Source organism: Rhipicephalus microplus, unplaced genomic scaffold (genome assembly GCF_043290135.1).
Source record: "Rhipicephalus microplus isolate Deutch F79 unplaced genomic scaffold, USDA_Rmic scaffold_16, whole genome shotgun sequence".
NCBI classification, from domain to species: Eukaryota; Metazoa; Arthropoda; class Arachnida; order Ixodida; family Ixodidae; genus Rhipicephalus; species Rhipicephalus microplus.
The window spans coordinates 6,782,326-6,805,878 of NW_027464589.1; the positions used below are offsets into that span (position 1 = coordinate 6,782,326).

General features: G+C 46.2%; 1 protein-coding gene across 9 annotated transcripts in view; it reads right to left on the reverse strand.

The window, feature by feature from the left end:
* Hel89B (histone acetyltransferase 1) overlaps window positions 1–23,553 on the reverse strand; it is a 913,881-nt gene that overhangs the window by 355,116 nt on the left and 535,212 nt on the right. For all 9 annotated transcript variants that reach the window (XR_012888773.1, XR_012888774.1, XM_037419311.2 and 6 more), the window contains one exon: window positions 3,186–3,342. Coding sequence is in view for 7 of the 9 variants with exons in the window: in XM_037419311.2 (XP_037275208.2) it covers window positions 3,186–3,342 (157 nt within the window). In the remaining 2 variants the exon portion in view is untranslated. The remainder of the gene's footprint in view (window positions 1–3,185; window positions 3,343–23,553) is intronic.

Genomic DNA, 23,553 nt, shown 5'->3' on the forward strand with positions numbered 1-23,553 from the left:
AGCATTTACAATCAAGGATGACTCACAACCATCTTGGGAGCGTTCTCATCAGCCTGTCACGCTGCTTTCATCGCAGGACAAGCCTAGCAATACAGTGTCGACTACCGACAATCTACTGATCACATCACCATCTAAAGAAAAGCAGACTCATGTTCCTGAAAGAGGCCCATCTGACGAACTTTCACAAGAAGACGAGCAATTTCAGCAAAGGCAACTCCATGAACTCCAAGAACTGCAACGGCTACTCGAACAAGAACAACGATCAAGTGAAACCTCCTCACGAGTACACTTGTGGCCGCAAGATCATCAGAGACAACATCAATTAAAGAAGCAAAGACGAAGTCGATGCCTAAGCCATCTTCGCAGAAAGCAACGTCGACAAAGTTTCCTGCACCAGTTCTCAACGCCGTGTCTACCATTCAACAAACTGAGAGAAGACCACAGAAAGCTAAGAAAGAGACGTGCAGCTACCACGTGTACAATGAAGGAACAAAGGCATCATACCATCAGCTTCGGTTCTCGCACATGCAGGCTGCAAGCACTCGTTCTGTCTCAGCCACGACACAGAAAGCAGCGTCTACGACGGAGAACTTCGTGCCTACGACATCCGACTCTCAAATGCTACAAGTACTTCGACCCTTGTTCATTCATGACAAGAATTGCTGTGTCATCAGTAATTTCTACGTTCAAGGCGTGCTTCTGTTGGCCAAAACGCAATAGTCAACCTAGCCCACCAGAGTTGTCATAAAATTCATCGGACTGCTCAATCGGCCTTGATGATTTAGTTAGATTGTGGAACTCCGTCTGGGTGTGAAACTGTGAATTTGGGCATTGTTTTGTTCGTTCACTTCTTTAATTTGTTGTATTTTGTAACCAGTGCCATCTTTCAAGGGAGGGGGAATCGTGTGACGTATGAAGCGATAGTTGGTAGAGGCAGAGAAGGAAGAAGTCAGAGTAGAATAAACATGGGGTATGTGCCAGGCCACGTCGCCCATTCTTCATAGCGTCACACACACACACACACACACACACACACACACACACACACACACACACACACACATATATATATATATATATATGAAAGGAAAGCAAGAGTGCTTAATACTAATTATTCAAGAAATGCAACATAGCCACAGGTGAATGAATTCATTAAAACAGAACTGTCTCATAGGGCTCAGAGACAAACGTTCACAGGTTATCTTCACTCAAAGAGGCAGGCACGAAAGAGAAATTGTGCCGATCAAAGGCCGCGCAGGTCCACGCGCTGTATTTGTTTGATAGAGTGGTGACCCGCATCCAGCAGTAAGGAACGCCTGTGCTCCTTTTTCGTCATGCCTTGCGGTGTCACTAAAACTAAATTACGACGTTCACTCAGGTAGGCCTTCACGTGCGACTTGAATTTCGAGAAGGCTTCTTCTATAGGGTTAAAGAAGGGACTGTACACTGGCAGGCACTTAATAGAGTGCAGGGAGTTAGCCAAAGCCGCCTGTTCTGCTCGAGTGCGAGCAGATGCATTATCAAAAATGAATACAGCTTCGATATTTGGCTCATCACATTCTACGCGGGCCAAAACATCGCTGAGGAAATCATTAAAAACAACCCAATGAACTTTGTCCACCACAGCCCAGCGAATAACTCCATTTGCGGACATGCATGCTATAATGTTCGTTTGCTCCCTTTGTCATTGTGGTCATGTGATCAGCTGGTTCTCCTTTAGCTGCCATGCCGAAGTTCCTGGAACACCAGATATTGAAGTTAGTCCCATCCAAGTAAAAGTGGCAAACACGCGGTCCATCAGACTGCAGCCATTGGGCGTACAGCATGTGGCTGTGCTTGATATCATCACGGTTGGGATCTGTAGGCCTCCGCATCACTAGCTTCATCGAGTCGCAGTGGGCATCCAGCAAGCGATCGACTGTGCTTGCCCTGATTGTTACTCATGGCATTTCTTCCTCCAGGGCCTCCTTTATTTGCTTTAATGTTTTTATTTGCTTTAAAAATTTTCGTCGACAATTCGTCTCAAAGTACTCACGGGTCATCTGCAAACTTCCTTTTTGAACCCCCACCATGCTTCGATGTTTCTCTGTCGGTAGCGGCAATCGATCTTGCTGTTTTAATGTTAATGCCTAGAGCGTCGACCAGTTGCTTTAAGTCACCACAACGCCTGTAGACATCCACGATCCTAGCCTTGTCGACCACTGGTACTCTGATGTTTTTTCGACGAGGTTCGCCGGGATTCTTAAAGTGTGGTCCTCGTTTGCGTCCAGCCATGACTTCAAGCAAAGCTCTCTCTTCGTCTGCAAATGTGCCCGTATGAAAAGACGTGTTTCAAGCAAACATGCTTCAGCTACACTAAGCGTTGTCTGTTACATGAAAACCGGAGTATCTTTTTTGATGCTTTTATAACAACTTCGTTCCACATGAACCCGAATAAATGCAAGTTTAGTACTTTTAAGTGGTTATATCTGATTTTAAGAATAAATGAATATTATCTGTCGATCACTGTTCTCACTGGGCTGAGCAGACGACTGCGATAGCCTCAGCGAATAAGCAGCCAAATGCCGTCTGCCGAGCAGACGATACGAATCTATGCGTATGCGATGGTGTACATGGTTAGCCGGAATGATCCAGTAGCGATGAAATAAAGACTAACATGGACTTTACGAGCAAATACATTTAAGTACCCATAAATGCACTCACTTTTTTATTTTGAAGCTATGACACCAAAACGTTCAGGGGATGTAGTACTGTGCACTTCATTTCATTTGTGCTACCATGTACAGACGAGGGAAAAGTTCTTCCTGTGTTGTTATGTTTACATTATTCTGACATTTATCCTATATAAAGTGGCTAACTATGTGTTTCTAGTGAATGGATTAAACTGACTAGCGCCTGAATTGAAGTCATTGGCAACTGGAATAAACACGGTGGCACTCGGATTAAACTCACTGGCACGCGGCCTCACTGAGTTGGCGCTTAGATTAAATATGTTGGCGCTTGCATTAAATGTTTGGCACATGAATTAAATAGCTGGGCCCTTAGATTTATTTGAATGGCGTGCAGATTACTAAGGCCGGCATTTACATTAAAGTGAGAGAGAAAATCTGTAGTTAGAGGCCTCGCTAAATTAAAAGAATCTACGAAATCGATAGCACCTAATCAAGCCAAAACCCAAGTGCCACCTGAAAAAACCATGTTGGCCCTCTGGAGTAGTGGATCCATTGTAGCCTCCCAGAGGCTGGGCAGCTGGTTGGGCAGGGACGCCCCAAAATGCTTGGTTGCAACCAACAAAACCTGAGCAGCTCCCTTTCGCTGGACTTCGTTCTGTCGCTGGACATTCTGCGTGCACAACAAAGAAAAGGACATTTACACTGTAGCATGCACACAAGAAAGACATGAAAACACAAGTGGTAGTAGTGTGTACGCTTCTTGTAAGTATTATGGCTCAGCCACCATTCTATGATAAAGGAGCTTATGTCAAATACAGCACTATAGAAGACTCGCTTTGGTAATCACTACGACTTGGAGGACCAGCCTGAGCCTAGACCTGTGCGCCGGTACCGAAATTGTCGGCAACGGGGTGTTGGTGTTTCCACCTTCAATGGCGGCGTGCCAACACCGCGGGGTTCATCGTATCGGCGGCGCAGCGCGGGCGGGCTCAAGATTTAAGAGTTGGTGAGGATAGCAACTTGTTCTTCTAATTTTGAAAAAAAAAAATCTGTTTCCTTGAAAGGTCAAGCTTTTGAAGTGACAGCAGCATGCCAATGTTATTTATTTACATAACTGCTCTTTCAGTTTTCGAGACGTAGCAGGGGTAAATACAAATGCTTATTACCTTCAAAAATACAAATTAACAAAATACATGTTTAACTATAAATACATGTTAAATGGCTATCTGCCTCTAACCCTCAAGAGAAAGGTATATAACAGTTGCACCTTGCCGGTCGTCACCTATGGTGGAAACCTGGAGATTTACAAGGAGGGTTCAGCTTAAATTAAAGATGACGCAGTGAGCGATAGAAAGTAAAATCATAGGTGTAACCTTAAGAGACGAGACGAGAGCGGAGTGGATCAGGTAACAAACTGGGGCTAAGAATATCATAGTTCAAATAAAGGAAAAAAAATTGACATGGGCCGGGCACGTAGGCATGATAACCGCTGGTCCATAAGGGTAACTGACTGGATTCCCAGAGAAGGCACGTGGGTGAGAGGAGACAGAAAATTAGGTGGGCCGATAAGATTAAAAAGTTCGCAGGTATAACGTGGCAGCAGAAAGCACAAGACCGGGTTGATTGGCGGATCACGGGAGAGGCCTTTGCCCTGCAGTGGGTGTAGTCAGGCTGATGATGATGATAATGATTTTCACACAATTTTTTTTTTTTTTTTTCCGGATTGCTCAAAACCAAGTGGGCGCAAGTATACCCATGAAGCTCATCCGAAAATACATGTTCTGCAGAAAAGCAAACAACAAAGAAAAAATACAAAAGCAATTCTTAATCGATCTAACAAGCCCAACATTTGTAGAATCAAATCACCTGGTAAGGTGTGCAGAAGATGCAACAAAGAACATAGGGGTGAGAACACTAGAACTACTGCGAACCACCTTATTTATGTAGGAGGATGACACGATTGCAAAGGCGCTGATGTTCGACAGGGGCTGCGGCGATAAAACATGTGCACGCGCATTAAGGACAAACACTTGCCAAAGCGACGAAAGATGATCAGTATTGCTTTTCAACAGATTCTTACATAGTTATGTCATGTCTGTGGTCAGGTCACCGAACTCCAACGCTTATTTGAGTATGGCCAAAATTTTATGTGCTATCAGTCTGCATCCTTTCCTCTAGTTGCTTACTGTGTGTCGGAGTTGCAAATGTTTTCGAAGGCATTGTACTGCTTCGAAATACTGTGTCGTTTTAAATTTGTTGGAAGAGTTACACCAATGTATTTACACTCTGCGAAACGTACTAGACTTACACCATCATTAGTATAAGCAAAATGAAGAGGCCATTTCCTATTTGAAAATGCCGTGACTATGGGATTTTCACAGTAACTAGTAGGCGATTGCCATGTTTCACTCCTGTTACAAAACGACGAAAAAAACAGTAATCAGGGCATCCTGATCTTGAGTATTAGAGATGATTTTACATATAACACAGTCGTCTGCATACATTTCAAGTTTATTTGGGTGTGACTGATAATCTCCGCTGGTCCCCATAAAAATATTGAATAAAAGCAGCCCCAGCTCTGAGCCTCCAGGCACCCCTAACGTGATCTGTTCGTCAGATGACTGTGCATGGTAACAAATTTTGAGCGCGATCGCAAGTGATTTGTTATCCAATCAACCAGCTTGTCGTCGCCAAAATAGGGAAGGTAAAAGATTGGCATGGCAAACCATGTCAAAGTCCTTAGAATAGACAATAAATATGGCATAAATCTGTCTTCGGTCGTTAAGAGAAGCAAAAGTACTGAACGTAAATTCAAGCAACTGTGTAGCCGTCAGGAATATAGGTTGTGTGTGTTTGGGGTTTATATAGTATTTGTTGAACATATAGTCCAAAAGTGGGGAGCTGCTATAGAAAGCAAAGATATTGGCCTATAATTTGGTATTTGCTTGTTTCCAGACTTCAGGGCATGACGTTTACTAATTTTCGCAGTTGAGTAACTGTTGCAGAGATTTACTTTTTTAAATGTTGCAGTAAAAAATTAGCACACCATACTGAGTACGACTTTAAAAATATGTTTGGCATACCATCTGGGCGAGAGTGTATCATAACTTACATAACCTAATAGTGCATAACCTAATATTACTATTAGGTTATGCACTTCAGATGAGCTCAATTCAAGATTAGAAAGAGCAAGTAGTGTGATGCATGCAGAAAATGAAGTAGTGATGACGTTAGCAGTAGAAAAAAAAAAGATTTGAAGAAATTATTGAAGGTATTTGCCATAGCTTTCAAACTGGAGGAGGATTGGCCATCAAGAATAAACAATGAGGTAATAGGCGATGCAGGAGTAATCGACCTCTAGAACTTGGATGGATTTCTTTTTTTTTCATAAGTGTAGCACAGGCATCGCTAAGTTAGTAGTTGTTAGCCTTTTGAATTTAGGTTCTATTAACTTTTCAACCCATTAACTGATTGATTGATATATGAAGTTTAACATCCCAAAACCACCATATGATTATGAGAGATGCCGTAGTGGAGGGCTCCGGAAATGTTGATCACCTGGGGTTTTTTAACGGACACCCACATCTGAGCACACGGGCCTACAACATTTCCGCCTTTGTCGGAAATGCAGCCGCGGCAGCCGGGATTTGGTCCCACCACCTGCGGTTCAGCAGCCGAGTACCTTAGCCACTAGACCACCGTGGTGGGGCAATGCATTAACTCAAAAAACATCATTAGTAAACTTATAATGACGATTCTCACGTTAGCGCTACATGCAACAAGTGAGCTGGATTATATCTTTATGATAACATGGATGTCTGCGGTTCGATTTAACATACTTGTGTGGCACAACTTTGAAAGGGATTATCACGAAACTTAAAAAGGAGTGCATCTACATAACAAAATTCAATACAACATTCAAGTTTCCCTAAATATGATGCTGAAGTGTCAGTACAAAAGTGCCATCACCTTTAAGAAATTTCAACAGTAAAAATAATAATAACAATAATAATTTCATTCCCATGAATACAATGTTCATGAAGGGAGTGGGGAAAAAAAGTGGCAATTTACTAAGTTCCCGACTCCCAATTACATCAGGCAGAGGTAGTGGTGGCGACAGAATACATGGAATGGTCGCAATGACTCACTTTTGTTACACATATATATATGGACACTCATGTAATGGAGACATTTTAAATGGAGGCAGTACAGGTTGTATACACTTATTATAACAAAATGCGTGAATGAGCACGGTTGCAAAAGCTTTGTGCAAATATGGCAAAATAGAACATTAAGAGCAGAATAGAAAAGAAGTTTCGATCTCAGGTCTTTGAGAAGAACACGCTGTGTTTGAGGTAACTTAAACAGCATTATGGTCAGAAAACCCTTCCTCAACTTCACATTTTACATCGTGCGATAGGAGCTCGCATCGCGATAATGAATTTAGGCTGCAATTAACTCTTTTTCGTCTGAACTCGCAAAACTGTAAACTGCTAATGTATGAGAATACTGCTGCTCCATACTGCTGCTACTACTGCTCCATACTGCTGCTCCATAGAAGTGTGTCGGCATTTATACTCTTGCCATCCAATGTTCTAGTGTTATCGCTGGCTGTGGCGTAGGTTCCAGAATAATCTGTACAGTTTGAAGAGTGGGCGTGACCTTACCGAAATGATCTACTAAAGTCCGGAAGCTTCTCGAAAACTGCACGCGCGTTTTGCGCTGAGAATTGTGTGGTGTTTTGGGGCGATAACAAAACTTGAGAAACGGAACGTGGAAATACATTCGACCGTTGTTGGAATATTCAGTGATTATCTGGAACCTATTCACTTCAACGAATGGTAAAAAAACCTGAACGTGTACTGCATAAAGTATTTCAATTTATTTTTATTTCCTATTGCTGCACATCTGTGACTGAGCTAATTAAACGCAGTGAACTACCCCCCCCTGACAGAGAGCAACCGTGTCTGCCGATTCAAATTTTCATATTAGCTCGTAAACGGCCATTATAACACCAACACATTAAATTATTTTTCTTTCTCAACAGGTTATGAAACAAGGCAAAGGCATGCTTTAACCATAGTTTCCTTTACCACAAGGATTAACTGTTTTAAATATTCTTTTTTTTTTCCGGACTATAACGGACTGGAATAATCTTAATGCCAATGTAGTTTCTCAAAAGCCTTTAGCCATGTTTCAAAAGCATCTGAATATGTTATGAATTTCTTTGTGTTATTTCATTTTTTGTTACCAGTGTTTTTTCCTTTTGAATGCTAACAAATGTTTGAAAAAAGCATGCAATTTATTTGTTTGTATTTTTTATGTATAGCCGCCCCGCTAAAATCTGGGAACAGATCGCAGTATTTAATATAAATGAATAAATAAATACCTAAAATAAATAAATAAGTATATCGGAAGGCAATTGTTCTATGTTCATCTTGATTATTTACAGGATATGATGTAATGATTAGAAAATGTGAGCACTTCTTAAGTTTTGTATCTTAGGAGTAGCGAGTCTAGTGCCAGCTAAAAAACCAGCCTTGCCCACCAAATGTTCTATCGCTTGCAAATGAAGTGAATGTCTCAATCTCGTTATTTGAGAGCTTTAGAGTACCTGTGAAAACACTTGGTCAGCACTTACATTGATCGAGATTGTGGCAAGGAAGAGACTATTTTCTCCAGTCTTTGCCGAGGACAAGGGAACAAAAGAATGAGAAAAAAAGGCAGCCACAGCTTCAAATACCATCTGGATGTTATTCAATGGTCACCTAAGTAGTACATAAGCCCCCTGACATTTTGCTTACACCAAAATATAGCCAGGATTTGATCCCGGGACCTCTGGGTTCCCTGTTAAGTGCCATAAACACCAACATAGTTTGCTTTTTGCTGTGTACAGGCAAAGCAACTTAATTTCTTTGAAGAGCTTCTCAGTCAAACAATGAGGACAAGTGAACCTTTTATTAGGAGGTGACATCTGTAAAAGTGTGTATTCATTTCTGCCTTCAATTCTAGCCTGAGGTTATTGAAATACATCTGCATTAACACGGGGTTTGTTGGTAACTCACGACAAAAAGGTATTTAAGATAGTGCAACAAAACAATTTTCCATGACAGAGATTGATTGATTAATTGATTGATTGATAAATTCATCCTAAACAAATTTTGTGTAGTAGCACATTATTGAACCGTAAGTGAATATTGAATACCTTCATGCACTTGCTTATAAGCAGTGAGGTCAGCACTGCACTGACCACGTCTATTTTTATCTCGGAGCTGCAGTAGGTAGTTACACAGCGCTAGGCAAAAGGCATGGCTCTTGTAAGCTTATCTTTAAAAGAAACATCGCAAATGAATGCAAGGATTGTAAATATGCTATTTCAGAGCTGCCAAGTATGTTCATGTATCTTTTCATTACTTCTGAGTTTAATGCCTTGTCTGTGTTCTTTCATTCACTTAGTTTACACGTAATGTTCAAAATAATCTATAGTAATCAAGGCTGTGTATAGCTCAGGCACATGTAACTGGCATGCGTGAAAATGGCCCCTGCAGGTGAAAACAATGCCTTGAAATTGTGAAATTATAAAATTATCTGAGAGGTTGGATTGTGTAGAATGAAAGCCACTGTTTCCATAGAGAAACCGTTACACAAAACTTTTTGCTCCATACAATCTTGAGCCTTTGACATGAGCAATATTCCTTTACATGACGATGTAAAATCGCAGCGCTTCCTTAGAAGAACCGAAGCGTTCTACAGCGGCAATATGTGCGTTACCTGCATGCACATACACGTAACTGTTACAATGTTGGTTCAAATGCAGCGCCCCCACGCGGCACTGATAGTTGTGTTGAGCTGTGCAAGCCTGGCACAGCAACGGGGTGGCCGTTTTGGGAAATAATAAAACAGTTCGTTCTGGGCTAAGGGCTCAAGATGTTCTCGTGGTCTTCGCGGGCCTGACAGCCTACTGTTCATGGTTGTCACTACCGCCTGGCCAGGCGGTAGTGACAGATTATTCTGGAACGTACGTGGCCCCTAGCGATAACGCTACAATGTTCGACGCCAAGTGTATAAATGCCAACGCGCTTCACTGCTTGTCAGGTGATCACCGGCCAACGTTCTGTTCGCCGCTATCAGTGCATGTGTGTTTCTGTAATCTGACTTTTAGTTTCTGAGCCACAAGTTCGATCGAATGTAGAGTTTCATCTGAACATTGAGCTTGGTCCCTTCGTCCACGTCACGACCTCGTGACAATATTCCAGAACAACGTATCGCATGAAAAAAAAGTGAAGTAGCAGCAAATTAGGATTTCCACATCATCAACTTAGTTTAAACTTTGAGAAGTACTAATCAAGACTTACCTAAACAATAAAACACAGGTTCAACCCAAGGCAAGATTTATTTGACACACAAAGGCAGCAAGCAAATAGAGTATAGGAATACCGTACACAAAGCTTGCGAGCGTAACATAAGTGTTTCTCACTGAACGGGTCCCGTAAAACATGTGATGTCCACATCGGGCTGATGGCCATTTCGAATCGATCGCAGTTACCTACTTCTTACGATCCATCTTAGGCGCACGGAAGGACCAGCCGGCCTTTGCAGCTATGACTTTGGGACCTCCTTTTGTATAATAAACACATGTCACATTCTTGTGTTCGTACCAATAAACAATCTGAAAAAATAAAAAAAAAATTCACCTATCCGTGCTGCTGTTGCGAGTAGCAAACAAAAAAACTCCTTCACTCCCAAATGCCTACCGGTGACCCTGTTTCTGTTGGTTAATGCGTGATCAATCACTTTCAACATGAAAGCAGGTTTGTAACTTTCGTATGGCCTGATAGCATAACCACAGGACGGACACAACCTATGCACACGCCACAATTCACATTTACCACATTGACTGGGCTTTCAGTGAATCGGAGCACCGTGCGTTGATAGTACTATAGTGTACTAGAATATTCTAGTACACTATAATAGTACACACCGTAATGCTCAATTAAGAGATGGTGCCAGGCTGTCGTGTGCTATCATCATCAGTGGTTGGAGGGAGCAGACGACATTCTGGTGGCAATTTTCAGGAATGCGATAGCTACTAGAGGGAAAAAAAATCATGTAGTTTTTGTTGGGCAATGTGGGGGGTGAGAGAATTACATGAAAGTGAGGATTACGTGATTAATTACGGCACTGCAAAGAGTCTCACCCCAGTTTGCAGCAATGCAGCTGATGTCCCTAAATTTATTAACGCGATTTAATGAGCTCATTTCTCAGAAATTCCCGTGTCAGTGTCATTGGTTGTGAATGAAAAATTATCATCTTATGCGTGACCGAAAAATTGAGAACGATGCAAATAAAATAAATAAATGATAAGAAAACCCTGGAGCAGAGTGAGGACCGAACAAGGGTGTTTGGGGTCCAAGTGGAGATCAAACTCGCATCGTTTGCATGGCAGGCGGATGTCCTACCACACAGCCACAGCTTTGCTTGTGAAAACAGTGAAGAGAACTTCCTCTGCTTGGAAATGCAGTGAAAGTAGCTTTTATGCTTCACAAACACACATGTCATGTGTATATATATGCTTCACAATGCAACGCGAAATATTGCAGTAATAAAGCGTGTTTAAGCGTCCATTGTCAACAAGCGTACTAATATGTGACTATCATAATGGCTTCATGATTGAAAGCCGGTACCCCACTAGAAAAGGCACACACGCTACTACGCCTATTCCCTTCAGGCCACGTAGTGGCACATAGCAAATTCTAAAAAGTTTCATGCACTAGGTGTTTCAAGAGTGCACTACGAACAGGATGTCGCTATCGCGTTAACTCCTAAAGATGAAGCTTTAGGATCGCCTTATTTTTATTTCTAGGGACTTTACCTCATGCCTGAAACGTAGTATAGATAATCGTGGCACAAGTGGTTGGCAGACCTTTGTTTTCCCCACACTAATTACACCCTTTACTCTGCTCATCTGCACTCTGTCTGGAACCAAGGAAAGATGAGCGATTTGCACAGCAAATGTCTGCAGATATTTTCATAAAGTAGCGAGTCATTTATGTGCTTGCACACACTGGGCAAATCTGAATAAGTCGTTCCTCTTCTACCACAGCCTTGTTGCTCGGCATCATACCTTCTAAACACTCCATGCGAGAGAGCCGTAATTGATCCCCAACTTTTCTGGTATCGGCAGCACTCGTTACAAGATAAAAATTTGCAATTGAAAGGTAGAGTCTACAAACCAACATACAACAGACTTGAAGATACAACGGACCATTATTCAGCCCAAGTTTGGTCTGTGTACTCAATTAATGAAGCAAAGTACGCCTTTAGCAAACCATGAACACAATGTGCTATCAAATATATTGAACTAAATAAGTGGCAATTTTTCAACGAAATTGAGCAGGCATAAGGCGTACTTTTACCATATTGAAGGGGGCTCGCAACAGACTTGATCACACCACCCTGTGCGCACTAAAGCTATGATAGTTATAATTTTGGCTAAGCCAAGCCTCCAGCCAAGCCAGTCTGAGAGCACAATGGTCCTGCGAATGTGTTGCAGCGGATTGAGATGAGGTGTTCACAAATCTCTTACCACAAATTTATTTTCGCTCCAAGTGTAAATAGAAAGCTTTTGTTTACGTTATGCATCGAACAATTGTCACTTCTTTGTTAGACATCGTGATTGAAGTTTCGAAAGTTCCGGTGCTCCAAGCAGGCGAGCTCTGATGTCAAATTAGAATATTAATGTGACAGGTGCCTTGGAGGAGGAGAAAACTATTTCAACAAAGGAGTTTGGAGCACACAGGCTCCTGGGCCCCCGCACGATCCCGCTGCACTCAAGCGTTCATTTGGTGGTGCTCTATGACGCTGGCAGCCCGGTTGGCAGCCATTGTTTGCTCAACCGGGTCCTTTGAACGCAGTAGGGTCTCCCAGTCCTCCCAGGTCTTGAGATGTTCTAGGGCCCATGGGAAGGATCCGCCAGGCAGTGAGAAAGGAAGTATATAGCAGAAGCATAAGATTCAGGGCAGAGGGTACAGGCTGGTGTTAGGAAAAGGGGGTGATAGTGCAAAACGACGGGGAGGAGATAGCCTTGAAGGCATCTGCGTCCCATCCTGCCATGCTCCTGCGTTTCAGCGGCCGTCACTGCCACTGCATTCCGATTGACCGATGAGGCCTGCTGTGCATTGCTGAGAATTGTCCGACATTCATGGGTGGTATTTGTTTCGAAGATTTAGGACGGTCTCGCATTTTCCGTTTTCGAGTTCGGTTGGATAGATTTCCGTGTCTTCTACCGAGTACTCCATGGCAGGGTGAGTGGTGGCCACACGGAGGCAAGGCCTGCGGCAGGCCTAGCTCCGACGGGGGCACAGGAATAGAGCACGGACCGTAGTACCGTCCCTGCCAGGCTAGCGACAGTCGGGTGGGATCAAAGTGAGGGCTCACCTTCCAGAATGTGATACAGCGAGAATCGGGAGGATCCAGTCGAATTATCAGGATTTGGTGAAACTTCAGGCAGAGGCGCATGTGCCGCACGTCCGCTCGCAACGGCTGCGAAAACCGGTCCTTCAGAGGTGCCTTGGTGTTCATAATTTCACAATTCTCAGACTAACTGTGCACCATCTAGCGAGCTGTGAAGGCTGCGTGGGAACAGCGGCCAGTAGGTGGCCCCATTTAAGCAGATATGCCTTACCGTTGGCACAAATAAGTAGGAATTTATTCCAAGCCGATCAACACAAATGTGGCTGAAAAAGTATGCTAGAAACGCTTTATTATTGGGCTAAACTTTGCAGCTGTGATATAGCGTCCCTGCACCTACTGTAACAGCACTCACTCATTTCTTGTAACCTACGCAGCCATTTCTTAATAACCGCTGCTGGTGATTGAAGTGTTTCGTAGCAATTAATTCAATTGCATTCAGCATGTATCAGCAAAACTAGCCTGCCCCATAATGTTGAGTGAAACTGAAATCATTGTCGCACAGCCACGCTACCCCCCTACTCGCGCGGAGTTTGGATATTACGAACTTCGGATAATACGGACTCATTTTGCCACACCATAACATTCCATTGTAAGGAGAGGAGACTGTAGTTAAGCGAGGTTCGCGGAAGGACTTGAATATGTTCACGAGAGCCTGAGTGTGCCTTAAAATGTCTAATTTCATTATAGGTGCAAAATTATTTTATACGTGGCAGTGGCAATATTACTGCTTGAGTGCAATAAAAAGAACTAACTTCTTTCGTTCCAACTGCCTGATTTTCTATATGATTTTGCGGTCACTAGGCAGTCTGAAATATTGCCACAAAAGACCTAGTTTGACTTGGCTTAGCTTGGATTGCATCATACGTACCTGCGCCTTGATGTCGCAATCAATGAAACCTAAAGTAGATTGCTTCATTTCTGATAGTCGAAGCATACCCTTGTGTGCAGATAGGGCGCAGGCTCTCGAAGTTTTTAGGAAATGTAGCAGGATGTTGCAGCCAGGGCACGTAGGAACAGTTTGGTGCAATCGGTGCTATTGCAGCATCGCTGGCATTACCCAGGCAAAAGTGCGTCTAATTTGAAACCACAAATTTGGCTACAGTAGAACCTCATTATAACGAAGTGGGATATAACGAACTAATGGATATAATGAAGCAATTGTAATTTCCATTAATATTCCCATAGATGGTCATGTATTTAAAACCTCATTTTAACGAAGCCAGAATTTTCTCACAATGAGTATTATGAACCATTCTTTGTCCACAATGATAATTTACTCATTATTTTGATATACGTCAATTCAACATCTCATAGCGTGCAACGGTTTACGCCTCATCATGGCTGCGGTAATCCGAAACTCGCGCCTTGCACTCCCGGGGAGCCGGTTGCCAAGACGCCCGTGGGTGCATGTCTCCCTGCCTCCCCTTTCCTCAGGAACTAATGGACTTGCCACGCAGCAACTCACGCGAGCGTGCCCGTCAGCCAGCCTCCCCTCTCCTGTAGAACTCGTTGATTTGCCCACGCATCTGACCTCCTTCTTCGCTTTAGCACTGCGACGGGAGGGCGGAGATTGCAACTTTTTTCCTTGTTGTTCGCTGAGGAAGAGCAACACCACCTCTATCAGTTTCCGCCTCTACCCACGAGATGGAAAACGGCAGCAGCAAACGTAGGTAAGCGCGAAAATTACCAATCGAGCTGAAGTCGGCAATGTTGAAAACGTTGAGTCCAGAGTCAAGAAAAAAAAAGTGGCCGAAGATTTCATTGATGTCGCCAGTGGCTGCCACAAGCAACCAGGCCCCGACGTCGCTGAATGCATGCCGGCATTGTGCCTCACTGCAACATTTTCCGCACGTACGTCGGTGCCTATGCTGAGGCGATGACAACTGAAAAGTTGTCTGTCGTGTAGCCGGCACGGCGACAGGTGAAAGTAACCACGCTACACCACTGTACGATCCATGACAATAACCCAGTTTAATCAGCGAGTATCATTTATATACACACGAGCGCAGTGGCGCCATCTATTGTGAGTCCAATGACTCAGAAGGCCACTGGTGTAAACGCACAACACTACATCTACCCCCTCCCTTGATAATAGAACACAGATTATGTGCATAGAAAAGAAACAGTCACTACCCGTGACAGAAAACTATAGTAAGTCTCCACTGTAAACAAGCCACTGCACATAGTCCCCGAGTCTCTCTGGTGGTCTTCGCTCCCGTGTAGAGCGATGGAGGGGCAGCGGCTGCTCTTCTGGCTGATGGACGACCTCTGGTTCGTTGGCACGATCAGCACCCAGTCCTGCGGTCGTGTTCCCCGTTGGTGGAGGCCGTGGTGGGCTTGGCGTATGAGGAGGCAGTGCTGACCCCCCCGGAGACTGTGCAGCTTCCTGTATTGGGATATTTTGGGTCGTGTGGCTCTTTGCCTTCGAGGACGGTTTTCGTGCTGTGGCGTTTGCTGCCGACGCCTCTGTCTCCATGTCCGCCCACAGCGGTTCTTGTCTTGCCCCCGTTTCTTCGTGAACAGCTTCATGGGGTACAGCCGACAGTTGGGAGGCATTCCAGGTACGGCCGTTCTCCAAGTGGAATGACCATCGTCCTCCCCGCCTCCGTATTTTGAGTGGAGCCCCAAAACTAGGGGTGCCTTTTATTCCAGGTACAGGGCGTTTCACCCGCACGTAGGCCCGCACTTTAAATTTGGGCTCCCGGGCTGCTCTTCGCTTGTCTGCATACGCCTTATTTCTTTGTTGGTATTCGCAGACACGACGCCGAAGTCTACGCAGTTCACGGGCGGGATGGGTGTCGAAATCCGCTGATGGCTGGCCAACAACATCTAATGATGTCCTCATGTGGCGGCCATGAAGCAACACTGCTGGAGAGATGCCAGTGGCGCTGTGGGGTGTGGCTCGGTAAATACCCAGGTACTCTATAACTGTGGTCTTGTTTGGTCGCTGCTCTAGGAGAGCTAGTTGTATATACGATTTCAAGACCCTGTTGAATCTTTCCACTAAGCCATTGGCTTGAGGGTGGTAAACTGCCGAGACGAAATGCTTGATGCCCCTGTCTGCAAGGAAGCACTCGAATTCACTCGACGTAAACTGTCGGCCGTGATCTGAGACTAGTTTAGTCGGGTAACCCTCTCGCGCAAAGACAGCAAGCAGAAAGTTGATCACCGTGCGAGAAGTGATGTCACTGCAGAACGCAATCTCTGGCCATCTGGAGAAGTAGTCCACTACCACGATGACAAATCGACAGTCGGCTGGTGCACGTTCAAAGGGGCCCATGATGTCTATTGATATTTTGTCCCAAGGCCTGTCAGGAAGCGGGACAGGCTGTAGTGGGGCTTGCCAGTTCTTGACACTCTTGTCCGAGGCTTGACAGGCGCTGCAACTCCGGACGGCGGCCTCCACATGCTTGTCAAGGCAAGGCCACCAGTACTTCTCCCTGATGCGCTGCTTAGTCTTCACAATTCCCGGGTGTGACTCATGAGCTAACTGGATGAATGTATGCCTTAGCTTGGCAGGCACTACAACGCGTTCTGTGCGCAGAAGCAACCCATCTACTACCGAGAGCTCGTCTTGTATTTCGTAGTACGGAGTCAGTTCTGCGGCAAGTCTTTTCCTTGTTGGCCATGATGACTGGATAAATTGCATTACCTGCCGTAGTATGTCATCCTCCGCGGTAGCAACCTGAAGATTCTCCCGATGTACAGACGATGTAACCAAGGACACAACCTTTTCATCAACATGGAAGCCCCCTTCTGTGTCTGGCACGGGCAGTCTGGACAAGGCATCTGCTACCTGGTTGTGGACTCTGCTGTGGTACTGTATTTTGAAGTTGTAGCGCAGCAGTCGTGCGATCCACCTTGCAATACAAAGTGGCTGCTGTCCTGTGCTACGGGATGAGAGCAGTGCCACCAAAGCCTGGTGATCCGTCAGTAGAGTAAATGATCTGCCCCAGAGGTAAACGTGCCACTTCTCGCAGGCCCACCGACAGGCAAGGGCCTCGCGCTCTCTGGCCGAGTATTTTCGTTCTGTCTCTGTTAATGTCCGCGAAGCAAATGCCACAGTACGCACATGGGACTCCTCCACTTGCTGCAGTACGGCACCGAGACCGTACGTAGAGGCATCTGTTGCGACAATGACAAGTAGCGTCGGGTCAAACATTCGGAGGACCTTGTGGGATGCAAGAAGTCTTTTTACTCCCGCGAAGCTCTCTTTCGCAGCGTCATCCCAGTCGAAGTGCACGTCTTTGCGAAGTAGGCGACGCATTGGCTCTACTTGCTCTGCCAGTCGCGGCACGAATTCGGAATAGTATTCAACTAGCCCCAAAAAGAAGCGTAGCGTGGCTGCATCTCTAGGCGCAGGAGCATTGATGATTCCATCAATCTTGGTCTGGAGCAATGCTATACCCTCTGCGCTGACGCGAGGTCCTAAGAACGACAGCTCCGACGTGTTGAAGACGCATTTTTCGTTGAGCTTGAGCCCAGCTTCTGCTATTCGTTCCAGCACTTGCTCCAGGTTTTGCCTGTGTTCGCTCTCCGTCTTGCCAAAAATGATTATGTCATCCAAGTAGCATAAGACCCCTTTGCAACCTCCAAGAATTTTTGTCATGATCTGCTGAAACGCAGCTGGTGCCGATGCCAACCAGAAGCAGACCCTCTTGAATCTAAAGAGGCCATCGTGAGTTATAAATGAAGTTAGGTCCTTGCTGTCTGGGTGCAGCACAACCTGGTAGTAGGCTGATGCCAGGTCCACCTTGAAGAAGCAGCGGGCTCCATTGAGGGCATGAAGCAGCTCCTCCATATGAGGCAAAGGGAAGTTGTCTGCTACTATAGCTTTGTTGGGTTCCCGGAGATCGGCACACAGTCGAATGCTACCATCTGCTTTGCGGGCTGCTACAATAGGAGATACTCACTCGGAAGCATTGACTCTCTCAATGACATCAGCAGCAAGTAGCTTCTCAATCTCATCAAAGACCGGCTGGCGGACTGAAAATGGTAGGGGTCTCAGCTTCTGTGCGACTGGCGCGATGGAAGTTTTCATCTTAACTTTGTGTTGCACACATCTTACAAGTCCCAGGCCAGGCAAAAACAAGTGGCCAAACTTGGTCCACAGTGTTGGCGGCATTCAAAACTTGGGAGGGCCAAGGGGTTTTTCATGCCTGGGGCTTTGGGGAAGGCCTGAACTCATTGCTGGAAGCCCTCGGCATTCCTGCGTGGACATTTGCAGGCAGCTCAATCCCTCTCCCATGGTGCGAAGGCCAAGGGCTTGAACAGCATCCAGGCCAAGGAGAGATGTACCACATGGCGTAACATGAAAAGTTACAATGGCTTCCTTCCCTTTGTATGTGACTATGGCGTGAAATGACCCGAGAACGGGAATCTTCCTGCGCGAAAAATCCAGCAATGTAAGATGGGAACTTGTCAGTTGTACTGTGTTTGCGAACAAGCCTTGGAATTGGTGCTCACCCATAATAGACACGGCCGAGCCTGTGTCCCCCAAAAAGTTCATGGTATGCACCCGTGTCGTCGCGGTAACTGACGCGACATTGACATCCACGTAGACGCCTGTGCTCTTATCAGTACGGACCGCCAAGATGCTAAGACACTGGTAGCATCCTCTTCCGGAACGATTTTCTGAACCTCTGCAGAATACCCTTCTTGGCTGCGACGGTAGCTGCGACATGCTCTCTTAAAATGGCCGCGGCGTCCGCAGGCAAAACATGTGCGACCGCGCGTGGGACATTCCGTAGGCGAACACCGTGCTGCGCCGTAGTTTCCGCAGGCATTTACATTTCTAGGCCCGGGGACAGCAGCGGCGGCGGCATTCATATCAGGTGAAGGTGCGCTGTAAGCGCGTGAGCAGCTGAAGTGGCGACGACCCGGGAGGCGTGTGCCATTATCGCCGTTATCTCGTCGATCGTGCCTGGCTGAGCTGTCTCGCAACTGCTGCTGAATGCGCTGCACAGGATTGGCGAAGGCTTTGGATTCACGCTGGGTTTGCTCACGAAGCCGTGCTACCTCGACAGCATGATCGAACGTAAGGTTATCGCCCTCCAGCAGCAATCGCTCTCGTAGCCGCGGGCACGTGACGCCTGCTACGAACTGTTCACACAGGTTTTCGTCCGCTTGAGTGGCGAAATTGCAAAGAGCTGCTAACTCCCGAAGCCCTACGGCGAAATCAGTGATGGGCTCACCCTGCAGTAGACGACGCTCCCGGAATCGATGGCGTTGAAGGCGGACGTTGCAAGGGGCGGCGAAATGCTTCGAAAGCATCTCAACGGCTACATCGTACTCGTCGGGTGGGCGTAGCGCTTGCGTGGTCATGTCTTGCGTTCCAGTAGGTGCAGTGGTTCCGATAATTCCAGCGGCGGCATCTGGCGTTGCCGTGACACCGGGTGCAGCACTCGTTGCCTCTGCCTTGGTTTGCGTCTTACTAGGTGGAAGCGCGTCAAAAATGCGCTGTCCTTCCGTCCCAAGACAGTGCAGCAGGAGGGCTCGGCGACGGGGTGCAGTAGCTCGTTCACTCCGGACGCCAGCAGAAACCTTTCAAACAGTCGTAACCATCGGGCCCATGGCACATCGGGCGTGCCGGGGGTGGCCAGAAAAGAAGGAGGTGGCAAAATGCCCGTGGAAGCCACCCTCGTCGCCAGAATGTCCTGTAGCCGGCACGGCGACACGTGAAAGTAACCACGCTACACCACTGTACGATCCATGACAATAACCCAGTTTAATCAGCGAGTATCGTTTATATACACACGAGCGCAGTGGCGCCATCTGTTGTGAGTCCAATGACTCAGAAGGCCATCTGGTGTAAACGCACAACACTACATTGTCATATGTGGAAATTGTGTCCGCGGTGACGGGGGTGCATGATGACAGTGACGAATGTGTCGACAACCCAGAGCCTATTGTTGGCGAACTTGACGTATTGACACTCGCGCAAGCGCTGGATATTTCGGTGCTTACAATGACAACGAGGACAGACTCGAAATAGCTGCTGCAGCTGAAGGAGCAGTCATCCATGTGAGGAAGAATCGGCAAAGCCTATTAAGGACTATCTTTCTTGAAAGTGATCTACTAGCTGGTGTGCCGAATTCGGCGGAAATAAAGTGCATTGTTCTTTATTGTTTTGCTAGTTTTTTGTTTTCGACAGCCTTTTCTCTCTGCCTGGCAGTCTGCTGTGATATTCGGAGGTCAGTACATTCTCTATTGCAGGCGAATTGTCGGTATAAATGGATATTGGCTATAACAAACTAATGGACATAATGAAGTAATCACAACTTCCCTTTCAACTTCGTTACAATGAACTTTGACTGTATTTCGTGCAAAGATATAACGAAGGAAGGGTTCTGCCCTCGTTTAACCTTTTACTCGTTATTTCTTTTTGCAAAATAACCGCATCTGTGGATTCTAATTGAACACGAACCGACTAACCCAACAGCATGTACTTCTAGAAAGTGCATCTAACTTCAACAGTCAGCCAAAGCGAGCACGAAGTCCCGAAGATGTTGGGGTGTTTTTCGGGAATGCTGCGAGTGGCGTGTGCCTGGCGGTTTTATAATCTCCTCAGGCAGTGCTGGCTGAGGTGTAGCTACATTGTCCGAGGGCAGCATGGCTGTTGGTTGCTCCTTGAGCTGACTGTTGTTTTCTGTCTCGCTACTACTCATTTCGCCACAAGGAGGAGCGTGACACGGGGCCAGACTTCAGGCTCTCCTTCTGGGTCAGTCTCTTCTGCCGTAATTAGTGAACTACTCCGACAACATGCTGGTCCTCGTGTCCGCGATACATGTGGCCGTCCGAAAGAACTTCATATGAGATCAGGCCAGTTGCTCTGGAGACATAGGGCAGGCCCTGGGTGTAGTTCTGTGCAAAGAGAGGGTTCTCTGGCTGGAATGGTGCAGGCAGAGCTTCAGGGGCACCTTTCAGGGGCTCGCTTGGGTGCAGCTAGTCTAGCACGACCCATCAATAATTCTGACGGAGAGCGTCCCGTGTGCTGAAGAGTGATATCTGCCAGGGGCCCAACCCAGCTCCCTTTGATTATTTGAGATGGTGCCTCTTGGGCTGCCCATTCGTAGATAGACGGAATGGTGGCAACTTTACATGTTGAATGAGGTTGGCGGCTGCTAAGCTTTTAGCTTAAGAGACCATCCAGAATGTAATGTTTTCGTTTTATTCTGGGAAATAAAGAGACAGAAAGCCCGAAACATATGCAGTGTTTTCTTGGTGTTTCATACGCCGGCATCACTCAGTGTCGACACTGCCGGTGACGGTGGTCGAAACGTCCCTTTCTGAACGATTCAGATATCTGCAGCGCCGGCCCCAACGCTGAAAGCGAGTCGATAATTGGAGAACCAATCAGCGCACGGCTGCCAGTGACTTCTGCCACGTAACAGCATTGTTCCTGCTGTCAAAATGGCTGCCGCCTGCCTCAGATCTGTTAAGTTGTCGCCGTGCTCTGCGTGACCCGAAAGTTCTCAACCGATGCTTGTATTTGACTTAGCTTGCTCCTCAGAAGCTTCAACAGAAAGCGGTCGGGATTTCTTGGAATCCTTTTCGAACGCCATACTCAAGTCCATCGGTAGGGTTAGCAGGCCTGAGTGTATTGGCTGAATACGTGGCCTCAAAGATATACAACTGCCAAGCTTTGGGGCCGTGTATTGCGAGTTTCTGATTCTTCCTGTCCCCAGCAGCTGGCGCTAGGAGTAAAACACAGAAAAAACTTTTTGGTGGTACTGTGATTTGTTTTTCTCAGCTCAGACCTGCATATAAGACATTAAACCTATTTTCAGGAACATTTCTTGTTGCTGCATTGACGGACACTGCACACTGCTTTGCGATGTCTCGGGTTCATTCTCTTCGACACAGTCGGCGACGCTGAGCTGACGCTGGCCTTGGCGCTCCTCATATGGTTGATTGATTGATTGATTGATTGATTTGTGGGGTTTAACGTCCCAAAATCACTATTTGATTATGAGAGACGCCGTAGTGGAGGGCTCCGAAAATTTTGACAACCTGGGGTTCTTTAACGTGCACCCAAATCTGAGCACACGGGCCGCTCCTCATATGGTATGCCACCCTCTCTGGCGGGGTGGACGCGATGACGCCAAGGGAAGCGGCGCCGACAAAATGCCAGAAAAACGCTGCACATGTTTCGGGCTTTAACCCACGAAATTCTGTGAATAAAAATTTGGGCTAGTCTGATACCCCTGTATCTGTATGCCACGTGTTGCGAACAACTTTTGGAAGGCACTGATTACAACACTTGATGTCATTGACGGCATTGGTATGACCTCAAGCCATTTGGCATAACAATCCACCACAATCAAGACGGTCTGTCCTAGGAAGGGGCCAGCAAAGCCTGTGTGCAGGAGCGACTATGGAGTTCGGGTCATCTCCCAAGACTGAACCAGTGCCCGGGGCATCCCTACCCATGTTTCCTGGCAGAGAAAGTACTGCCAGATCCAGTCTTAAATGGCTGCATTCATTTGCGCCCACCACACATAGCTGCGAGCAAGCACCGTCATCCTGACGATAACAGGATGACCAGTGTGCAAGGCTTTAAGGACATAGACACGCAACATCTTAGGAATCACCACACGATCACCCCACAGTAAGCATCCCTTATGGGCAGACCATGCACGTTACCTGGGCACAAACAATGTGAATTGGGAACTTGGAGCACACATTGGCCACCCTCTCCAGACCCAGTGAAGGACACGGAAGAGAACACCAGCCTTAGCAGAGTATTGAGCCACATCATCTTTATAGACAGGAAATTCTGGGAGCATCACTACCTCTGATGCAGAAAGGTCGTCTTAGCGCTGGTGCATTAGGGGAAGTCGGCTGAGACCATCGACGTGGCTTCCGCTTAGAAAGATGGACCATTGCAGCATTCGTGGTGGAAGCATCTCTGTCGAGTTTTCCTGTCCGACGTGAACAGCCCAAGTAGTGGCTTATAGTCTTTGTACATCTAGAAAGGGTAGCCAAGCGCATAGTCATGAAACTTCTTTATTCCGGCAACCACGAAAAGTGCCTCCTTTTAGCGACCTTTCACGCAAAAAACTTTGGTCTGTCTGTCTGTACATTTGTCTGTTTGTCCACCGTTACCGCAAACCGGGTATTTTAAACAGCCCCAGCCGATACCCCGAATGGCCGACCCCAACCGCAGCGCCCACCAATGTTGCTCAAAAATCAGTGTTCATATGTGTACAATTGTCAATTTAAAAGCAATTATTGTACATAACTGAGGCACCATAACAACACATATATATTCTGCATGTTCGTCTTTTACTAGAAAAGGCATACATAGGTAATTTTAAGGAACGTAGCGCTTATCACGATGCGCTGACCATGCAACGCTTGCACGGAATGGGGAGTGTTTCCAACGCTTTGCTAAGACGAGACGGTG